The sequence below is a fragment of the Nilaparvata lugens genome, chromosome 7 (assembly GCF_014356525.2).
Source record: "Nilaparvata lugens isolate BPH chromosome 7, ASM1435652v1, whole genome shotgun sequence".
NCBI lineage: Eukaryota > Metazoa > Arthropoda > Insecta > Hemiptera > Delphacidae > Nilaparvata > Nilaparvata lugens.
In genome coordinates this window covers 6759528-6783312 of record NC_052510.1, presented here as the reverse complement: position 1 = coordinate 6783312, position 23785 = coordinate 6759528, and the positions used below count along the sequence as shown (strand labels likewise).

Genomic DNA, 23785 nt, shown 5'->3' with positions numbered 1-23785 from the left:
ATCGCTCTAACCAAGAAGCGTCTTTGTCGGTAGCTACAAAATTTTTGTTTCCTAAAAAACTTGTTAAACTATTGTAGCCTAATCAGTAGTAGAAAAATCATCTCAATTCATAATTTTGATGGAAAAAAATAATTATGTTACAATAAACGTCTGAACAGTTACTTGATTTGATTTATACTTCTTTCTAACAGCAGCAAAGCAATGGTTTTCCTGGGAAATCGTGATATTAGTGTATAAATGGACCCTGAACAGATATAACAAATTGTTATTACTTTTTCCTACAGTTACGTTGAAAAGTGGCCATTGCTGCACTGATTACAGAACGCAAAGAATCACTTTTCCGCTCTAGTGCGGGAAAAATTTTTCTGCACTCCAGATTTGCAACATGGCAACGCAAAATACTTAGTAGGTTATATGGAGCAACAGTGCAGCAAAATCAAAATGAAGTTGGTAACAGTGACTGGGCTGCTATAGTGAGCAGAGGTGCACGAAACACAACGCGCTAATTATTACTATTATATATTATAATGAGGACAGCAACAGCACAGTGCCACCACAGCACACACCACACAGCCGCCTCGCCATTCAAACACTACTAAGTTATTTGATGGATTTCAGGCAATTTTACCCATAATTACCCACTTTTCATATTCAATGGTAACTGTAGGAAAAACTTAATGTGAAATACGTGCGCAAAGTTCCTCTGCTGCACTCAAGAAACCATTCCGCCCTCGCCTACGGCTCGGGCGTAAACGTTTCTTTCGGTGCAGCAAACTGTCACTTTGCGCACTAGTTGCACAAATAACTATTTATTCATTAAATCATGATTCTACGGCAGATATACAGATTATTTACAATATAAATTGATTATGTATTTTGTCTTAGGCTATAATTATGAACCTACAAATATAGAACAAGAATTTGAACAAGATAAAAATAAAATACACCATCTTTGAACATATCTCATAAAACTCCAACTTGTTATTTACCATGCCAGAGAAAAATTATCCAAATTTGTAAGGAAACTATCAGTGTAAATGATGATAGAACACATTTTATGACAAACGTTTTTATCTATTGATCACATATCATTAGGAAAATAAATACGGTACAAAATACACAGAATGTTACCGTATTACAAAAGTCACGTTATTTTATACGTCTAAGTCATTACAGTTCCGGTACATGATAAATTATTGATAACACATGACGTTTCAATTCGTTTAACGTAAGATCACAATTTCAACAGAATAAATTAATGATTAGGTAGATTTCACTATAATATGGATAATTGAGTTAAAATTGTAATTTTTAAAACAGATTATTCAATAAAATAAACAGCTCATGCAAAATGCTTATTTGGGCATCAATTAGAATAATTGTTTTTTCAACAAAATCAAGTTTTACTTAATTTTGATAGAATACTGATATACTTTGATTTCTGGTTGTCCAAAATGAGTAAATAAATCGGGTTTCAACAAATAAAAGAAATATATCATGTGAGATCAAATTAGGTTAAAGATTTTTTTACCGAAATTATTATTTTTCTATAGAAATAATCAAAATTGTCAAAAATTGACAAAGTGATAGACTTACAAATAATTATTCATATCAATTTCTTAATTTCTGTAGTCTGATTTCAATCAAAACCCGTCATTGTCCTGTAATACAAAGTTAATTTGATAATCTATTTTTAAAATAAATTTTCGATCCCAAATAAATATTTTTTATCAGATCTTGATATACAGTATTCTACACTAATAAATAACTCTATCACTCTGATAAATCAACACATAATACAGAGATAATTGTATCATTTTTAAAATAATAAGCTCCAATTCTAACTAAATTTATTAAAATATAAAATTTATCTAATTAAAAACAGCCCTTTTTACAGATTACTCAAATACATCAGTCTATTATTTCACCACCAGACATAAGTTCATAAACTCTAACAAAACTTTCCATAAATTTTTAATTAACTCATAAGAATATTTTGAGTTTTTCACTCAATTGAAAAACTATCATTGGAGATAAAATCTACAATTTTTTTTGTCCCTTTCAATTTTAATTGTAACAGTATCAACTATTATAGTGCAATGATGCCAAGACGGTCAATTTACGAGTTTGTGAAGTTTTTATCCAATTTAGTAACGAATATATATACATCCACAGGATTGAAAACAATTAACTTCCACTTTTGAACAATTAATTACGACAAGTCAGTATAAATATAATCAGTATAAGTATAGCAGTCAGGTATTTATATAAATAAAAGCTATTAGCTTCTACTTACACAGAAAGCTTCTGCTATGTCGTAATTAATTGTTAAAAAGTGATTATCTAACAAGCAGTTCGTAATGGAATCAAACATTAAAAAGTGTTAACTTTCTATAATCATCGAATCAAAATATCGAGTTCTTTTCAACTGAGACAATTAATCACTGGCATAGATGGATCAATTAATTTTCAATTGTGAAATTATTCACTCAATTTAGAAGCACTATGATACACAAATTTTATAATACACCTTCAAGGATATTCAACAATTCAATAATATGTTTGGATCAATCTACGCTTTGAGAATGAATTGTTGAATGAATTTTCGGGTTAATTTTCACTCAATGAATACTACATATAATCCCATACATGACTATTGTAACAATCATCTCAGGCCTTGGTTTTCTACAGCTAGGCTACAAGCCAAATTTTATATTATCAAATTATAATTTTACAATTCAAATTTCGCCTTATTATTAGCAATCAGTAAGAGTAGATTCATACACTATAATACAGCTTCTCCAGGCTTACCAACTATTCAATCTCAATAATCGTCGGATCAATTTTCGGCTTCTCTTTGACGGGCTTTATGGAAACATCAGCTTTCCCATACTTTATGACGTCACCACCCATCTGTTGCTGCAAGGGGGGCGGCGCAACTGCCTTCTTATCGTGCGCCAAATTCGCTGACGTTTGCGTTATTGTAAGCTGTGTGCCAATCGCGGCAAGGGCCGACGATATATGCGGCTCAAACGCAGTCGTACCGCCACCTCTCTGTTTCCAGTCGGCCTTCGCTTCTTGGGGGGGTTGGATGTGCGGCAGAAACATCGACTTTATCTTCTTGCTAGCAGAATCCACAAACGAGCAAGACGCCAGGTCGGTCAATCTCGTATCACTGGAAGACACCCTCGACAAAGTTATATCCTCCTTGCTAAGCGCGGACGAAAAGGCGCTAGTAAAATCTGGGTTGAAACCACTGGGAGTGATCGTCAAATCCTTTAGTAACGATTTAGGGTCAGAGGTCATTGATTTTGGCATCTTACTCAGTTGAGACAAATATCTCTCCTCATTCATTCTAGCTAGATCAGCTCTATGGTGTTGTTTAGTAGTTGATGTGGTCCCCATATCTCTATTACTTGCACCTGGGTGATGTTTTGAGCTAGATGTTGAACCCATTAACGAATCTCTATTACTTCCTCCTGTGTAACTTTTTGAGCTAGATATAGCTTCCCTATTATCACTTCTACTTGCAGAATGATGATGTTTTGAGGTCGAGGTCGAGGAGGAGGATCCTAATAGAATATCCCTATTGTCACCTCGATGTTTCGAGGAGCTAGAAGTAGCAGCTACAACATCTCGACCCATTAGTAAGTCCATAGATGATTTTTGTCGCTCACTTTTCGCCTTTTTAGCTGACAATAACTTATGTTGAAGGCTTTGAGCCCCTGAAGTGTTAGACGAGCTACTAGGAGGTAAAGTAGGTGGAATATTAGGTCGAATCTGTGAGACAGTCTGTACCACAGAGCTGGCTGCCTTGGAGTAGGAGCTATGATGAGATGAAGATGAGGATTGTTTAGATGTTTTTGAAGATTTCCCGTAAGGTTTTGAGGGTTTATCAGAGTGGGGGAAGTTAAGCGATGGTAGTTTAGGTAGTTTTTCAGAGGACGGGTAGGATGTGGAGGGCATTTTGGGCGGTTTTTCAGTGAGAAACGAGGGGGGCTTCATGGAGGGTAGGGGTGATTTCGAACCTGAAACCTTCCCCGCGCTAACCTGAGCCATCTGTGACGTCATCTGCCTCAGAAACTCAGTTTGTAGAGAGATCTGCTGTTGTAAAGTTAACCCAGCTGTCAACGGGTTGGGAGGCATCATGAACGGTAACTGACTGTTCGAATAAGATAGACTCTGGTACATCATTTGTAACTCCTTGCTTGTGGGGATACCAGCTGCTTTTAGGAAAGTTGCTGGATTTGGTTGACGTATGGATAAATTCGGGGGACGACCGCGGGGGCGTTTTACAGGAGGGGTGAAACTAGGTAAACTCGGGGGAACTAATACAGGGGGCGGGACTGCAGAAACCTTCACTGTAGATTCCTTAACTGTAGTTTCACTTGAAACTACAGAGGTACTAGGAGTTACTGTAGTTGCTGTAGGACCACTAGTAGTGGAAGGTGTCACTGTAACTGTTAAGTTATCACTAACTGTATTAGATGTAGTTACAGGATCACTAACTGTGACAACCTCGTTACTTGTAGTAACTGTTACACTAGTATTGAAGGATATGTTGTGATCCACAGCACTGGACCCGGTTTGATTGATTTCTTGCAGACAGAACTTGGATGCAGCTTCAAAATTCGATTTCCCGTTGTCACCCTTGAACTTCAAATACTTTTGGTAAGCCTGAGTCAAGAGAGCGTTGAATGTTTTCTCCCGCTGAGGCCACAGTTTGTTAATTTTTCTGTGAGCCTTGAACACCTCCATAACTATCAACCTCAACCTTGACATATCGTTGGCTTCTAGAAGTTTATTTCTAAGAACTTGTACACACTGTGACAAAGCTTCCCTTGCTAGTTGTTCACGCTCGGTATCACGCAGGTATTTTTTGTCGGGGTCGGGGGTGTCTTTTAACTGTAGAGCCAAACTTAGCAGCATTTTGAAATCTTTAGAATCCCGTAATAGATCTAGTAACAAATGGAGGCAACGACTCATATGCCCGGCAAAACTCCCCGGTCGGTCTATTTCACTGGACGGGATCCTCCAAACTCCATTAAAGAAGTTTGTCGATCTTCGATCAGCAAATAAACCACCCTCATTCAACAACAAACTACGAACTTTGTTAACGTCGCTACGTAGTTTTGAGTGGAAATAATAGTAAGTTTGTCGGTAAATCGATTTATAATGCTCGGGAAATCTTCTCTGACACTCAACCATCGCCAACAGACAACGATCGATCAATGATCGTTGCTCCTCCTTCCAGTTCCCCTCATCTTCCTCCTCCTCTTTCCCCTCCACCACCTTCGCTATCTTCATCTTCTTCTTTGGAGGCTCCTTATCTTCCTCCTCGTTCTCCTCAACCGGTGAGGAATCCTGACTGCTTTCAGAGTTTGAGGCAGAGTTGGAATCTTCTGAGGACGATGAACCTCCTGAGGAACTTTCACTATCAGTGCTTGACTCATCATCACTATCTGACAATGTTTCCGAGGAACTTTCCTGAGTGGTTGTTGAGGTGGGGGGTTTTTTCACCACACTTTTCTTCCCATCCTCGGATTTATCAGTGTTATCACCACCAACTGAGTTCTCATTACTTTTCAAATCGTTTGTTTCACTTTCCTTACTCTTCAGTTTTTTTAGGGCTACTTTTTTAACCTCATCCCCCTCCTCAATATCTCTCCCACATTTCACAGCCTCCCCTTCTTCGTTCCGCATCAACTTACAAACTGGTTCATCAACATCCTCTTCAACCTCTGTTTTCTCCAACCTCCTCTTCTGTAAGCTCTGCCGACGACAGTACACAGACTCCTCACCAGTTACACTATTCACCAGGTTATTCAGTGTGTAACAAACGTCTGTTTCTACCAGTGGTACATCAGACAGATCATCTTCGTAGAAGTGATCGGAAGTAACTTCCCCAAAGTTCGCGAACGGTCCCATCGCGATTCTCTCGAGCGTTTCGAAGAACAGCCGGCGCGTTTCGCGACCCACCGACCGGTTCTCCGATTGTTCGAGCACTTTGAGCACACAGGCGTGTACTCGGTAATAGAGTTCAAGCGCCTCGATGCAGTAGAGCTGCGGATTCGAGTAGCTGACCGACTTGGGGTAGGTGGCGTTGTTCTGATGGAGATACCGCATCGCTTTCATGAAGTGGGTCAGGTAGACTTGTGGCTTTTCCTCGCGTTTCAGCGCGATTTTGCCGAACATGTAGTGGTGCAGCCAGCGTTCGTCTTGGATCTCTGGTTCGCCCTTCTTCTCAAAACTGCAACATTAGAAAATAAATAAATCACTTCATGGTTATTGAATGATTATAAGAATTTACTAATACATCAATTGAAAATGATTCAAGTATTTGAAGTAAGATGTTTTGCTGATTTCAGGAAAACATTAAACCTACTACGAAGTTATTGAATGGGCATCAATACATTGAATACATTTAAAAGAATTACTATTACAAGTGTAATAACCGAAGTTAAAAGCGAGTTACAGTACTTTCAAGCTTGAGAGATGAAAAGGATTCCAATGTACTGATACATTTTCAAACTTTGGTTATAGATTTGGTATTAATTTACTGATATTTATGATCAATAAATGATTATTGTATCATTTGAAGTATACTCAAGTTTAAGTAAAGTATTAAGTTAAGGAACTATTAAATTACTTTAAAAATTCTACAGTTTTCTATAAGAAGAAGTGAAGATCAGTGGTGGAGTTCAGTGAAGTGAAGTGGTAATCGGTTACTAGTAAGACTTACAAAGCATACGACCGGTATCAGAAAAAATGTTTAATATTCAAGTTTCGAGTAAAAAATATAATAATCGATTAGTAGAACTAAACAATAGAATCTTTGAAATAATTGTCCCACTACAAATGCAGAAAGTCTTCAACTAATTATTTGATACAGTACAATAAATTATTATCAACATACATTACACGACCATAATATTCAAAATATTTAAACTTGAAAAATAATGGTTTTTCACTTTTGATTTTCATTTGAAATTGGAACTAATGACAACGGCAAAGGAAAATATCATAAGATTCGATGAATGATATTTAGAAATTCTGCTGTAAAAAGAACGGTTCAAGTTATTAATGGAAAATGTGTCTTGTAAAAATGAGATACCAGGTTTAATTACATTGGGTTCCGACCGCAGGAAAATGTACAGTGCAGATGAACGGGTTTAGAAAAGGCAAGTAAGAATACGAAAAAAGAAATTGATACAGAACCAATTAAGTGAAGGAGAGTTTATCAGAGAGGATCCATAAAGCTATGGAAAAGAGTAGGAAAATTTCAGTTGAGGGGTAAAACTATTATGCATACCTTGTCCACAACAAACTAGCCGACGTGAAACACTTGGCGGACTGATCCAACATGTGCTCCTTCTGTTTCTCTAAGGCATCAAACAGCTCCAAACTGAGATTGGGCGGCTCCTGTTTGAGCAGACGCGAGCAGAACGAGTGCACCATGTAGGCGAATGAGCCGTACTCGATCCACAGGGTCGACTGTTCCGGGTCCAGCTGCAAGGCACGCGAGTAGCACTTGGACGCCGACTGCGCTGAACGCAGGAAATCCTGCTCACTGCTCAGGGGTTCGCACGAGTTCAGCTTGGTTTCGAGTTGACTGCCGTGAGCTAGTGCCAGACACGCCCATGAGTCTACGCGGGAGGGGTTGGCGCTGATGTCTAGCGCATAGTAGCTGCAAGATTAAACCAATAACATAGATCAAGTTTTCTTCATAAATTAAAGTTTCCAATATCACAAAAACAATAAACATTCTAATTTCTAGGACAACCAAGATGATGGCAACGAGTAATCAGTCGGCTATAATTAGTGGCTTGAGATTCAGTCGAAAATAGAAAAAATATAATAAAGAAAAAAGAAACATATGGAATGTATGAAAAACTAGAAAAAAAAATAATAAAATTTCAATCCGAAAAGGAGAAGTACTAAGAGTGAAATACTAAGAGAGTAGAAAAACTAGAATGAATTCATAATAATTTAAAAACTCAAAAGAAAAAGAGATGATTCATGTAATTATTAATCTACAATTCACTGTACATATGTAATTATAGTAACATTTAGTAACATAATGTAATTCATTTGTAGCATATATGCAATTCCTTTTGTAAGCAAAAAGAGGAAAACAATACAATACAGTACACATGACACAAAAAATAAAACTTAAACTCAGAGAGAGAAAAATTAATCTGGGAGTATAGCCCTACTAATAATAAATTCAGAGGAACTGAGGAAGACAGTATATGTACATCAAATTAAAATATTTTAGGTATAATATCTTCTGTCTTTATCCAGCTTTCAATTTTTAATTTAAGTGCTTTTGTAGGTTTTCCTGCAATGAAATGTTCTGGCATAAAATAATAAGCTTTTTTGTTGTATAGTTGAATTGTCTTCTGCATATAGTTAGATCTGTTCGAGGAACAAAGCATCTATTTACTGATCTAAAACTATAATTAGTTGAATGAGGTGTAAAAAGATGTATATGGTTGCTGATATATTTAACAAGATTTCTGATATACAGTTGCCTAACTGACAGAACTCCGAACTCCATAAAAAGTTGCTGGCTAGGGTACCTTCTATGCACTCCTAGTGCTGCCTTGAGCATACTCTTTTGAATAATATTTAGTTTATTGAAATGAGCATTAAAAGCACCACCCCAGACCCTAATTCCATACTGAAAAACTGATTGGGCGTATGCAAGATAGACCATTTTACTTAAAGATTTCTCTTTTAGTAAGCTCAGTTTATAGAATTTATGAATCATGAATTCATCCTGCTACACATCTTATCTATATGCTTATTCCATCTTAGATTTGGGTCCAAAGTGACACCTAAATACTTTGTTTCAGTTACCCTCTCTAACACAGGACATGGACAACTCATATCATCATTGTTGTGGTCATTCAAGCAAGTCCTTTTATGTACTCTAACTGCATTTACATTATCTATTTTGTCAGTTGGCTGTGTACTCGAGTTCGGAGAAAATGTCATATAAACACTTTTTTTTATAATTCAATGTCAAAACATTCTTCACAAGCCAAGACCTCACCCTGCAAAGTCCACTGTTAGCAAGAGATATAACACTGTCCCACGAGGATCCAGTAAAAGCTAATACAGTGTCATCCGCGTAAGACAATATCCTACACCCCTGAATAGGAAGATTCAATAAATCGTCTATGTAAGCTAGAAATAGAATCGGGGATAATACTGTTCCTTGAGGTAGGCCAAATCCTGACAAAGCTATTTTACTCTCCCTTCCATTCAAATTAATCACTTGTGTTCTGTTTTCCAAATAACTAGTAAATAGTCTTAATACTGGACCACGAAAGCCATTTCCTTCAAGTTTCTCAAGCAGGTTTGAATGAGGGATGGTGTCATACGCCTTAGCCAGGTCCAGGAATACAGCTAAAGTTTTTTCATTTGACTTATAGTTATTTGTTATTATATTTACAAGTTCAGCCATGGCATCCTCAGTGCATTTATTTTCTTATATACTATTTAATAGTATATAATAACTTAATACATGAAGGAGATTCTAAAAATAAATACTGCATATTTATTGTTAGAATTTATCATTTTTATGGGATGAAATAATATACTCATGAATGGAATGAATATATCTTCTTTTTTGACTCATTTTTCGACATCTAAATAAAATAGAAAGATAATGAAAGTTTAAATCAGAAGATGGAATATAAAATAGGAAGATAATACCTTTATATTGAAATTAGTTAACGTTCATTCTGTCATCCTAAAACTGTTCAAGGTTGTCTAGAGGACAGTCACAGCGAGGATTACATGAGCTGCCAACCTTGGAAAACGAAAATTCCCAAAGCTACATACAAAAGTTACAATTGTGCGGCAATTTGCCGGGGGCGCGACTACTCCCGTGTTAATAGCAAAAAGTGATTTTCTAATTTATACTTTAAGGTGCTATTCCTTAAGCTTTTCTATTTATTCTTTTTAAAGATTACTTCCTAAGGACTCCAATAATGGGGTATAAGATAAGCCAGGCCAATAATTTTATATACTTGAAAGAATAAGACTTTGATATCAATTATGGAAAAATACCACATCTCATACCATACAATCAAATTTTATATACCCTAATACATAATCAACACTAAGTTTACATAATTCAACCCTAAGGAAATCAAACTTAGTCTTGGAAACCGCTGGCCATTAACGGTAGGACATGCATAATCAACAAGTATGAACATAATGTCGTCATGTATAATTGTTGTGTCATCATAGCGAAAGGCTCCGAGCAAAATTTTTTGAGGTTAGGGTTTTGTATCTGCGATTTTTTTATGTCTATTTTTCTTCTTTGCTCTATTTGAGGTTGAATTATTTTTCTATAATCACAATTTGTAATTTTCCAGTTGTTTATCTATTGTTATTGGTTGTTTATTTCATGTTAGAAGCCTCCCACTGATGACAAAACGTGCATGATGAACATGTGTATGAGCATAATAAACAACTGTATGTTTATCATACATTTGTCATAAACTAAAAACAGACTCATCAGCCAAATATGTTCATTCCTCACATTTTGATAGGAATAGTCCCAAAAAATTGGTTATGTTCTATATAATACAAATAAATAAATAATAAAAAAAAGAAATGAATACATCAAAATTTAAGTCAAATTTTGAGTTGAAAAATACACAAACCAAATAGAATTTAATTTAATCAAATCAATTAATAAAACATTCTTTATTGTTTCTTCAAAACAAAAATATACAAAAAAACAAAACGTTCAGCAAAAAAAAAAAGAAACCAAAACACCTGCAAGGGAAATCCTGTGCGCAGGTGAGAGTTCCTAATACAATATTCAATACGAGTCATTAAGAACTTACAAAAGTTGAAATAAGAAATTATATAATATATAATAATAAAAGAAGATGATGAATAAGTGGAATAAGGGTGAACGAAAGAGATAAAGAAAGAGAAGAGAAAGAAATAGAGACGATGGCAAACATACTATTGAAACAAAGATAACAGTCACTCAAAAAGTATGTCTTCGATTTTACTGGTAAAATCACTGGTAAAATGATGAACCGAATATCATTGGAATTTTGCACTCAATTCTAACAGGAAACTTGAAAATATTATATTAAAATTATAATGACAGTTGGGGAATATTACTTATAAGGAAGGCACATTACTTGTTTATCTAGTTGATTGATATACTGTCATCAAACTGGATAGCAAAATTATTTAACAATACTGTCATCAAACTAAAAAGCAAAATTATTTATCAATCTAAACTATCTAAATCCATATATTCACATAATTTGATACCTGTGAAGCTAGCTATGAACATTACTTCATTCGGACCCAATACAAGAAAATATAATCATAAATCCATTTTTGCATAAAGGCGTTTTTGAAAGGAAATTCTGGAAAGATTTATGGTCCAGTTAGAGAATGGAGTAGAAGGGGAATGGGCTCCAGGGGAATGGAGGAGAAGAACCAATTCAGAGCTCGAGGCATTGATAAAAGGCCAAAATACTGTTAAATTTATAAAGGCGCAACGGCTTAGGTTGGGTGGACATATCTGTAGAATGAATGAGATTAGAATGCCTAAAATAATATTCAAGAGAGGCTACATTCCAGAAGGAAGAGAGGAAGACCAAGGATGAAGTGAGAGACGATCTCCAATAAATGGGATGTAGGGGATGGAAACGAATGACAGAGAACCGAGAAGAGTGGAGAGCTGTAGTGGAGGCGGCCAAAGCTCAAAAAAAAAAAAAAAAAAAAAATGCAGGAATGCAATCATAAATGTGATGGAATCATCACTTGTAAAGTAGAATAAAATTCAAATACTCACAAGATATATAGGTAACTGCTCACCTGAGCGCTTTGCTCCAAAACTTATTCTTGAAATAGTAGTCAGCTATCAGGTAGTAGATATCGGCAACTTCGGGCGACAGTTGAACGCCTTTGACAGGCACCTTCTCACTCTCGCCGTCTATGTAAGCAGTGGTGGCCTCCACCTGAATAAATTCATAAATATAAAAATAAATTATAATTCTGTTGTCAGGGAACAAGAACAGTTATCAGCAACATCAATACACAAGAGAACAAAGTCTAATACAAAATGATGAACAATGAAGTACAAATTTCAACAAATAAAATGTAAATGAATCAGAGTTCACTATAGTCAGTTCACCACGAGAAGATCCCTGGTTCTGATTGTTGACAATGGTTTTCAAATATGGTAGCCAGGCATCTTCTCTTAAGCCAGGTTTTCATTAGTAGAGTTAGTGGTCGAGTTCCCTGAGCACTTACTAACTATCTTGTGAACACTCCCAATGAAAACGTTCATGGTAGAGTACTAATTTTTAGTAGTGGGATAGCACCGTGGGATAGTACTCTACTACTTGCCTTCCCCCACCACCGCTTCTCACTCTACTCTACCACTACTATGCTGATGAAAACAGTCTCGAGCTAGTGGTGTAGAGGAGAGTATTGTCATTTTAAGGTTAGTTCTGTTGACTAGACAACACACTTTACCTACTATTCTCAATTGTAGTGAAAAGAGTTACTCGACCAAGTAAGTAGAGTAGAGTTAGCTATGTAGAGTTAGTATGTCAGTTACTCGACCACTAACTATCCTAGTGAAAACCAGGCTTTAGTAAAAAAAATATGTACACTATATATTGTCTTTGAACCAGCAAGTCATCAAGTTTTTCTTGAACTTATCTAAAGTAAGATAGTTTTTTATCACCTGTCGTCCGGGGTCCATGTCAGGAGGTACGAGGCCCACGATGCGACGGAACAGCGCCTCTGTGTCCTGCGATATGCTGCAGCGGACTGAAGAGTCGTACATGGGCAGTTCGCGGGGCCTATACACATAGATAACGACGTGTTAGTGACCAGACAAGGAACAAATTCATTTCAAATAAAATTTGGAGACAGTTGGACAAATCAAATATTAGGAATTCTGAAGCAGGCTGGACCCAGGGACAATAGTAGCGGCTACTAGCTGCTAAGAAACGCGGAATTGAAAATTTCCATAACTCAAATGTACATGGAATTTCCAATTCCGTATCCCGCGACAGCTAGTGGACGCTCAAGATCGTCAGACACCCAGCTACGTGTAGCTCGGAATACGTCTCTGGAAGACATAGCCGTCAATATTATCATCAAAATTATTATAGTTTTTGCTTTTTAAATGTGATTTTGTGTTTGAAAATAGTTTTCTTGATTTTAAAATTTATAAAATAGGAACTCAGGAAGTGGAAGTGCAAATTTTTAGTGAGAAAAATAAAGAAGCCAAGACATAACCTATAAACTTGAGTGTTGATAGGAAATGACATTGGGTAATAGGGCAAGGCAGAACATCCGAAAGGATCTCTCTGCCAATAAAAGCCATAAGAGTAAATAAATAGCCGTCCTATCTCCCAATGTTGAAAGCTACGCTACGCTGGAATGAACGGGACAGATTCCTAGCGTGGACTTAACATTTGGAAATAAAACGGCTAAGTTTTCCAACGAAGTATTTATAGCTAAACATTGCTGAGTGTGTGCAATGATCCACTCCCACATTTCATATGGAATTGAATGGAGGAACAAGCATCTCAAACTTGAATAAAATACTCCTATTACAAAAAGAAGCAATAAGAATAATTCTAAATCTTGATAGAGAGCAATCATGCAAGCCATTCTTCAGTAAGTTAAAGTTCATGACGGTGTACAGCCTGTACATTTATAGAACAATATTATATATAAGAAAACTAACAAATCTAGATTCCCACGTAGTAGTTATATTCCAAAGTAGATATACATAATTACAACACAAGAAATAAAAATAATTTTACAATAAGGAAGAATATAAACAAAGTCCAACGTACATGGGAATAAAATTTATTGGTTGTCTCCCAGGTTGCATAAGACATGAACCTGATAGATCAAAATTCAAGGAATTGCTGAGAGCATATTTGATAGATTTAGCATACTACAGTATAAACGAGTATACTGTAAAAAAAATGAATTTTATACAGTCACTATTTCTCTTTAGCTTTAAGTTAGTTTTTAGTTTTTGACTTTTTCATGTCCATTTTCACGTAAGTTTTGGAAAGAAATAAATGATTGATTGATTGATTGTGACGACCTTATTTGACGCTACTATCGTCCGTGTGTTCAGGCACTACCACCGTAAACAAAGCCGTAGTGCATTCGTGTGACGTCAGCGCAGGTAGGGCTCCTACACCAATAGAAAATCGTTGATTTCAGCTGATCTATATCAGCTAGTGTTTTTATTGGTGTAGGAGCCCTACCTGTGCTGACGTCACACGAATGCACTACGGCTTTGTTTACTGAGGTAGTGGTTCAGGCTGCTTTAGTAAAAGTTTTCATATTCTTTTGACAAATCACGGCGCTAAGTTGAATATAATTACCAAAAACAATATAAGTAACATGTACATCAACAAGATTCAGTAAATTCAATTAAATGATTCTTTATTCCTAGTTTGCATTACAGCTTTGAAATATTGATACACGAGATCCGACCAGTTGTAGGTGGTTCGGAAACCACCTGAAGCAGTAGACTAATAAACTACCATTCATAAAACTGTAGGTCCATTAAAAAAATGATTATTCAGAATAGTAACTTGAAATAGAAGTGAAAACATGCATCTGGAATAAGAGGCAATCAATTTCTTCATTGAAAATACTATTTTCATAGCATTCAAAATACTATCTTGAAAAATAATTTAATTTTTTTTTAGAGATTTGAGTGAAGTATTTTTGTTTTTAATTAGTTTTTAAATATAAAAATTTAAAATCTTTAGTTTAGTCATTAGTTTTGAAGTGGAAATTGGACTTTTTGAAGTGAAAAGTGAAATCTTAACCTCATTCTTTTTTGTACCTTTTATTTGTAAAAATTTGGGAGAAGACAGTTCTGGGCTATGCCTGTTGTCTTCTCCCAATCATAGTATATATTATAATTATGATGTGTAATTGTCAATGAAATAAATAAATAAATATATAAAAGACATGCATGTTACATAGTAGATATATGAAATAGATATTATACATTTATTGTCTTTTTTCTTTAGGGCTACTTTTGAATATAAATTGAAATATAAATTTGAGTACCCTTCTTAAATAATTTAAAAAGTGATAATCACTTGATAATGGCGAACATTATATAGGCGAAACATGTCGTGACGAAATAGTTTAAAAAGGGTACTCAGATATATATTAGACATTTAATTTGATTACTAAGAATACATAGGCCTACATGGAATTGAAAAAAATAAATAATAAAATATTATATTCATTCATCTTTTTAGGGCTACTGATTATTAAAAAAATAAAATGATAAAGTACCTTTTATTTTATTGGAACACTACTAGTTTGAACTCTTCAAAGGCTTGAGGTTGAGCATTGGCTCAGAGTTGAAACTAGCAGTGTTGCAATAATAAAATGAAGGATACTTGATAATTTCTATTGTGTTTCATTATTATACTATATATGAAAATATACTTTCGCTTTGAAATAAGATTGACTTACTTGAAATATCGATAGACGAGATGCGATCGATTCCAAGTCAACGCCAAACCCATAGCGTTGTGTTCGATGATGTGACGCGGCTTGTTCTTCTTGAGAGGATGCCCGTAGAGGCAATAGAAGCCTGTTCGGTGTGTTGACTTAGAGTGGTCACCAGTTCGCTGGTGTCCGCTCCGCCCCCGGCCGCCATGTTGGATGACTCCAGCAGTGGCAGGGTCTCGGCGAGGATCTTGTAGAGGATCTCGGCCTCGTCTATCAGACACCAAGATCTGAAGAATTGAATTGAACGACAGATTACGTAATGGGGAATGTGGGAATCGAATTGAAATTATCAATACAACAGATTACGTAAATAAATTTAATTTATTTACACACTTTTTTAAAAAAAATTACACGACGTGCAGTCGATTTATTTCAAGCAAATAAGCAAATTTGTTTACTTACCAACTGGAGTACTTTCGACCAGCAAGTGTTCATTTTCAACAGTCTATTGTTCACAATTACTGTTTCAACAGTCAACTAGTCCAGTCACTATATACATTGGTGCATGCAATTTATATTGTAGTTCTGATTTTTTAATATATTATTTGGGTACATAAGAGAAGTCCAGAACCAATTTCTTCATGCAAAATTTCCTTGTGCTAGATACAGAGTGGCCCAAAAACCTCGTATTTTCGGTTCATTTTCCAGTTCTCAGCTATTTCTGCCAAATCTCGTAATCGGAAAGAAAAATTTGCTCTTGCCTGTTTTTTAGATTATGAAATTCTGAATGAAATGAGATCATTCGGAACTCTCTATCTCAAATGAGTACTGAGTTATGATTTTTCAAAAATGAGTGAAATTTGAAGAAAAAATCAATTTGATGATGAATTTTAGTTTTTGAACAACAATATCTTCCGATTGTTACCATTTAGATGTATAATTCAAGATCCCTCTGGGTGTACAATCTGAGATCAGGTAGAGCGCTCTATCTCATATAGATTTCCAGGTACACCTAACAACAATGCTCCTTGTATTGTGAAAAATACTTAATTTTCAGCTTCAACCATCATCACCAACTACATTGTCCTCACATTGATATTTCGCACAATGACATAAGTTCATTGGGGTACTCCTGAGGTACCTCCCGAGTAGCATCAGAAGCGAAACGGATAGGGCAAGATTCAAAATCGAGTTGAAAAAGTATCTAATAAAGTTAGAAACTTATAGTTTTGAAGAATTTTACCGGGGGAATTAGGGATACATTACCTACCTTGTTTGTTATTGTATTGTCTCTTTTTTGAAGTGTTTCTTTCTATCTTTCTTGTTTCCACTGTTTAAAAGTAAGGAGAGGGATAACATAGAGAACTATAGACCGGTGTCAATTATATCCACATTCTCAAAAATATTTGAAAAAGTATTAGAAAATAGAATAGTGTCTTTCTTTAATAAGTACAAACTTCTTAGTGTTGACCAGCATGGGTTCATAAAAGGAAAATCCACAGAAACAGCAGTTGTTACCTTTGTGAATAGAATTATTGATAATTTGGATAAGAAGAAACATTCAGCAGCCACTTTTGTTGACCTCAGCAACGCATTTGATACAGTTGAACTTACAATTCTACTAAATAAATTAGAAAATATATCTACTTAACTGAGTACAATATGTTGAAATAAAAAACAGCAATGGCAATTTTAAATCTAAGTTAAGAGAAGTCAAATTTGGAGTCCCCCAAGGATCGGTGCTAGGTCCGCTTCTTTTTAACATCTACATAAATGATATAAAGGGCAGTGGATTAGGAGCTGATATTACTTTATATGCGGATGACACTAGCATCCTAAATGCTGAGAATGATTGATTGATTGATTGATTGAGTACTTTATTTATGTAGATTACAATATATACTGGCTTATACAGCAAAGCTTACACAATAGGCTTATACAGGCTTATACAATAGCTTACAATACAGCAAAATTATAGATGAATTTACATAATATAGACTAAGGAAATAATTATTGAACTGTATATGATATGAAAAAGCAGTTTGTAATATAATAACTATAGATAATAATCATATTGTTATGCATCTACATAAATTGGCGGAGCTTTGGACATATCAATGTCCATTCTTCGGAAAGAATATTAAAAATATCCTCCCCACTAACTCTCTACCAAAACGTTAATTTCGTTATTTAAACTAAGGATTTATTTATTAATGGACTGTGACTTTATTATAATGACTGTGAGCGGCTGGAGTTGAATGCTTATGTATCAGTCAATAACATTTGTCAGTGGTTCAACAGCATCAATCTGCATCTTAATGTTAGTAAAACTGTTAGAATGACCTTTTCAAATAGTGTATGTTGTATTGGTTTATTGCTGGATGATGAGTTCGTTTCAGAGGTTGAAGTGTGTAAATTTTTAGGTATTCATCTGGATTCTAGTCTTAACTGGCAAACTCATGTGGATCATACTTGTTCTAAACTAAGTTCAGTGATTTTTATTTTAAGAACACTATCCCGCTATTGTACTTTCAATATACTTAAATGCATATATTTTGCTTTATTTGAATGTCATCTGAGATATGGAGTAACAGTTTGGGGCAATTCTTCTGAAAGAAATGTAAGAAAAATATTTACTTTACAAAAAAAGCCATTAGATGTATGTGTAAACTGACGAAATATCAGTCCTGCCGAGATTATTTTAAAATTGAAAGTATTCTCACATTTCCATCTTTGTTCATATATAAGACTATCCTTAGCACCGTTGATAATAATTTTCTACCCACTAATAGCAATATCCACAGTCAGAACAAGAACAGCTAATAACTATCATTTACCTAATGTTAATTTAGCAATAGCAAAGAAAAATCCATTTTATCAAGGAATAATTTTTTACAATAGGCTCCCAAATGAAATAAAATCTGTTAAAACAAATAAAATGTATTTAAAGCCCAATTGAAGAAATATTTATTGAATGGTGGCTTCTATTCCATAAAGGAATACATGGATAATTAGTGGATACATTTCAATAATATTGTGTACTTATCAATTAATAGCTGTGATAACTTATTGTACTTTTGTGTTTTGTACTTTGTGACATTGATCATTTTCATGTATTTTATTTGTTTTTATAATAATTGACGTTTGCCATATCTGTAATGTACAGTTTTTATGCAATAAAAATATTTATTTATTTTATTTATTTATTTTATGATTAAGAATTAGAAGTATTTTTAATGAGATGACGCATTCATGTACAATATACATTGTATGTCTTGAATAAAGAGATTGATTGATTGATTCATGAGATTATGTTCTATGAGAATCACCCGTTAGATGCACTTCATTTCAGTATTTCCTAGCGGAGAGGTGCGCTTAAGGACACCTCAACGTTCAAAATTTCAAACACTTATAACTTTTGACACAATGCTCAGATTTCATCGTACTACACTTAATTCTTCTCGGCTCGTCAAGGCGGTCGAAAATCATGCATCATAAGCCAAATTCGGTCGAAAAATGGAAAATTTATTGTTGAGTGTACTTCTCAAGCCCATATTCCAATAAACAAAAAATGGTCATTTTTTGATTCTCGATCAACTGAGACCTGTATGAAGTGAATCTTGTCTTCAACAGGTGAGTTACCTCCCCGGACTGAACCTCGCTCAACTGAGACCTGAATGAAGTGAATCGTGTCTCGTCCAACAGTTAAACTTTCTACCAGGACTGAACCTCGCTCAACTGACACCTGGATGAAGTGAACGTGCAACCCACCTCTTTCCCAGATACTCGTGCGCTGTCAGCAGGACATTTAGCGACGCGCTGACGTCATCATCGTCGGTGACACGACCAGTCTTCAGCTCATCACACTTGACCACGTGGTAGATGACCGCCCAGGGTGCCACCGTGCCTAGGGGGATCTCAGCACCCCCACCGCCGCCGCCGGCCCCATCTGCTGCAGCCGCCTCCATCTGCACACAGATGACAGATGCCATCGTCTGGATGAGGCGCACTAGCCGTGCATGTGGCAGCTGCTCCAACAGACGGGTGTCACCCTCCTCAATGCAGAGCGGTAAGGCGATCAGTGTGTTGGTTAGGAGGGCAGCCCAGCGTGCGCGGGAGGGGTGTGTGTCGTCGGTTGCCCTAAACACAGACAAGCAGAAACAATTTCAACTTGAGTTCTCAAACATATACTGCTGAATTGACCTCCACGTTTCCCAATTACTTGGAGTGCTGAGCGCTCTAGAGTGTAGTGTAGCTTTTTGCTTTGTTTAGACCACGGTATATAGAAGAAGACGGTAGGTGTCACGCGCATGTTTGTGCTAAATTTCTGGTGTAGCTGACGTCATTTTATATCCAATCAGCTGTTTTTAACAAAAATACGTTTCATAAATTTCTACTAGGTGTTAAAAACCTCGGTTGGTGGCGATGACGCAATCTAGCTGGTTGGCCACTGCGCACACATTTCATGACCCCTACCGTTTTCATCTAAATACCGTGGTTTAGACCAACCGTCAGTGTGTATGTACCATCCTGACCATACGCATCCATTTTTTTTAGATTCAGAGCTCTCCTGACAAACGAACTGATCTGACTCAGAAAATGGACGCGTATACAATTTGTTTAATTGCAGCTTATTATCTTGATGAACGGAGGAACAAAAGACGTAGATATAAAGTTCACCCGATGTTCCCATTTCAAGGGAAATTCAGCACCATATATACATCATTGCTTGAGGATGGAGATAAATAATTTTCTAACTACTTCATAGTAACCATAAGAAGTTTTAATGAGTTATCTGCAAAATTACAACACAACTTGAAACGTCCGAACTTATTTCGAGCTCATATATGACAATTTATTGAAAAGAATATTGTTGTCACTTTAAGGTAGCTAAAGACCAAATAAATGTAGATAATAATAATATGATTTTTTAAATGAGAAAGTTGAAAATATTTAAAGAAATGTATAGAAAAATTCTAATTTCAAATATGACATCTTTATTAATTAAATTCAGTCATTATTTTATTCCATTCAATATCATCTCATTATCGGGCAGTGGTGCCAGCACAGTTGTTATGGTGCGATCGGGCTCCTGATCAGCTTTGAAAGCTCCTATTTGTGTGAATAGCGCTTCAGTCGACCGATGGAATGGATGCACACGAGCTCGACCCATGGTCTTCGTACGCATTGTAAAACGCATTGTACTGATCCTGCTCTGTACGGATACATGGAATATTTATGCAAGAGACAAGCGCGACTGACGTACGCACTGACGGTCGGTCAAGCTCTGTAACCGGTCTTACGTTTCGTCTGTCGATCGGTAAACTGGTTGTTTTATTATTTTATAAAGTGATGAGTTATCCTAGTCACATGGCCGGGAAGTGGCCGTTTGTAGGGCAAACATGATGTTTCCAGTCGAGGCCTCAGCCACGACTGGCATTTCATGCAAGCCCTGTAAGAGACATTTACGGCCAAGTAGCGTACAGTATTTTTCGCTATACTATCAGCAAGCAATATGTAAATGAGTAAACAACAAATGGATAAATACGTTTCAACATAGTCCATATTCAAAAGATCAAAGATGTTTTTAGTATAGTGTAGCGAAAATACCTGTAGTGAGTGAGTGCCTCATGTGCGGCCATCTCGCACCAGTTGAGGCATTGCGCGTGTTGGCCTCGCTCGAACAGTGAGTCTAGCAGCAACGAATACTGGGTGCAGCGGTCGAGCAGCGGATCTACACAGTCGGCTGCAAGCAGTGGGCTGCTGGGCTGCAGGCATTGCTCCAGAATGCCACAGGCTGCAGAGTGATCGCCACGGGCGAATAGATCTGTTACCTGAGTAGAAAAACACAAAAAATTATTTATTTCATTCAAAAATATATGCATTATAATTATATACTACATCATAATGTAGTATCATATATGGGTGTCATTCATTTTTTATTCATCTATACAATAAGTACATTATCAAAATGATAGGGAGAGGAAAAATAAGGAAACCTTGTGCTATTCCTCTCCCAAATTTAGATAACACATAGTCCGAAACAGGTTAAGTCTTGTAGTTCTTCAATAATTCACAAAATTTTCAGTCCTCAAGTATTTTCACAAAGTAGATTTTCAAATTTAGATGCTTTAGAACCAAACATAGAAGAAATATTTCACATTATTATAACTAATATAGGAAATATTCACATATTAAAAATATAATTTAGAAGAATCACCGAAAAACAAATTCAATTCTTAAGTAAGTGCAATATCTCAAATGTGCGAGTATTTCAACTATTCATTATTTGTGTTTTTATCTAAAATGATCAACACATTTCAAATAATATTAACCTTTTGATATTTCCTTTTACCTTTAGAATTTTATTGAACAGAACCATTTAGGTTATGTTTTTACACTGGACAAATTGGAATTACTCAGGGATGAAACACATCGTACAGATTTATATGCGAAAGGGGTAACCAGGGTGGGAATTCATCTATTCAATGCATTACCAACACATTTAACGTGTCTAACGCTTGAAAAACTGAGAGTTCAGTTGAAGACAGAACTGGAAGGTCAGTGCTTTTATTCGATTCAGGAGTTTTTCAGTTGCTTCAGATCATTTTTTGTAGACCTTTGAGAGTATATGTTACAATCTGTATTAAAAATGCACAATTTAATTTGAATATTTTAAAAGATTGAAAAGTCCATATACCCCTTTGAGAGGAGGTCAGTGGCTGCTAAATTATTATCTATCTATCTATAACTCATATCTGATTCACTCCCTCATATATAGGCTATGATCGTAGTTAGTAGATCGTTTATAGTTATCAAATATCTAGTCGAGGGTCTTCTAACGAAGTTAATTCCACTGACTTAATAGCATCAATCTCACTAGAGCAAAATTTTTATAGCACTACTTTCCAGTATTCTCAATTTTTAGACATTAGAGGTGGCTATGATAGTTTCAAATCAACCACGGAATAATGAAACTATACGCTAACATAGAGAAAAGATAACATAAGGTGATATACCATGGAATAGGTCATTTATGATCCAAATTTCAAACCGAATTTTTCAAACTCATGCCGATTCAGCGTCACATAGCTTCACCAGAGAGCTACGTGGACTATCGGCTTAAGTTAACAGTGGAATTTGGAACACAAACGCTCTATACCATGAGATATCTTTTTATACTATCTTTTCACTATGATGTCAGTGTCACATAGCTTCACCAAAGTGAACTATCAGCCTACTATAGTCCTACGTGGACTATCGGCTTGAGTTATAAGTGGAATTTGGAACATGAATACCCTATACCATGGGATGTCTTCTTATGCTATATTTTCACTATGATGCTACTGACCTGTACAACAGAAGTTGCTGTGACTTTTTTCAGGGCGGAGCTCCCAGTAGATCAAAAACTTACTGAAATTTTTCTTTTCTACAGTCACTTTCATTGTTTCTTGGTTTTATATTCCATATTCCAATATATTAGATTAGAAATGGAATAATATAGTGGTTTTTGACTTTCAATCATTTCCATCTTGTTATTTAATAAAAGAGCACTGAATGAACTTCTGTACTACTGTGCACAAAAAATACCATTGGATCTCACGGAGTGTTTATACATTGACAGACTTCAAATGTATGAGAACTATAACTAAACTGAATCCTATAAGAACCAATAGTGTTTTTTTCTCGGTTCAGCAGAGCAGACATTCTTCTAAAACAAAAATTAATTAATTCGAACTATAAAATAACTTATTGATTAAAAAACAATGCTTCACTAAGAATTCTTTTATTGATTCAATGACATAAAATTATTATTTAAAATAAAAGTTTCAAGTTCAGAGATCAGGGCTTTTAAGAGTTGAACCTACACGAAAAAAGCATATAACTAAAATTACCTGAAGGTGTGGATTAATTAAAAACCAGATTCTTAATTTTTGGATAACATTATCAATAATTAGTATGTGATTGATTGCCTGTACGTTATTCCAAATCACATTCATTTTTTTTTTTTTTGAAAAAAGGGAACAGTAAAATTGAAACACGAGATTCAATTTTAGATTGATTCAACTAAACATTCTATTAGCAATTAATTATTTACCTACAACAATTTTTAATTTGATGCATCATTAAAGTTAATCTCTTAATAAAGTTCAATGTATATAGGCTACCTTAGATACTTTGATAAATTTCAATATTATCCACAGCCAATATAATGCTAATTGTACAGTCTTTTTGTGTACTTTACAATCCAATCTCCACCTTGGTAATGCTAATC

The 23785-nt window shown here is 35.5% G+C and overlaps 1 protein-coding gene across 1 annotated transcript in view; it reads right to left on the bottom strand.

Annotated features, from left to right (window-relative positions):
* Positions 1-1053: 1053 nt before the first annotated feature.
* The window catches only part of LOC111056332 (calcineurin-binding protein cabin-1), a 39654-nt gene continuing 16922 nt past the window's right edge, over positions 1054-23785 (bottom strand). Inside the window, 8 exon segments of the mRNA XM_039433577.1 lie at positions 1054-6250; positions 7313-7687; positions 11866-12008; positions 12743-12860; positions 15532-15652; positions 15655-15797; positions 19282-19650; positions 21121-21344. Of these exon segments, the coding sequence (XP_039289511.1) occupies positions 2815-6250; positions 7313-7687; positions 11866-12008; positions 12743-12860; positions 15532-15652; positions 15655-15797; positions 19282-19650; positions 21121-21344 (4929 nt within the window). The 3' untranslated portion in view covers positions 1054-2814.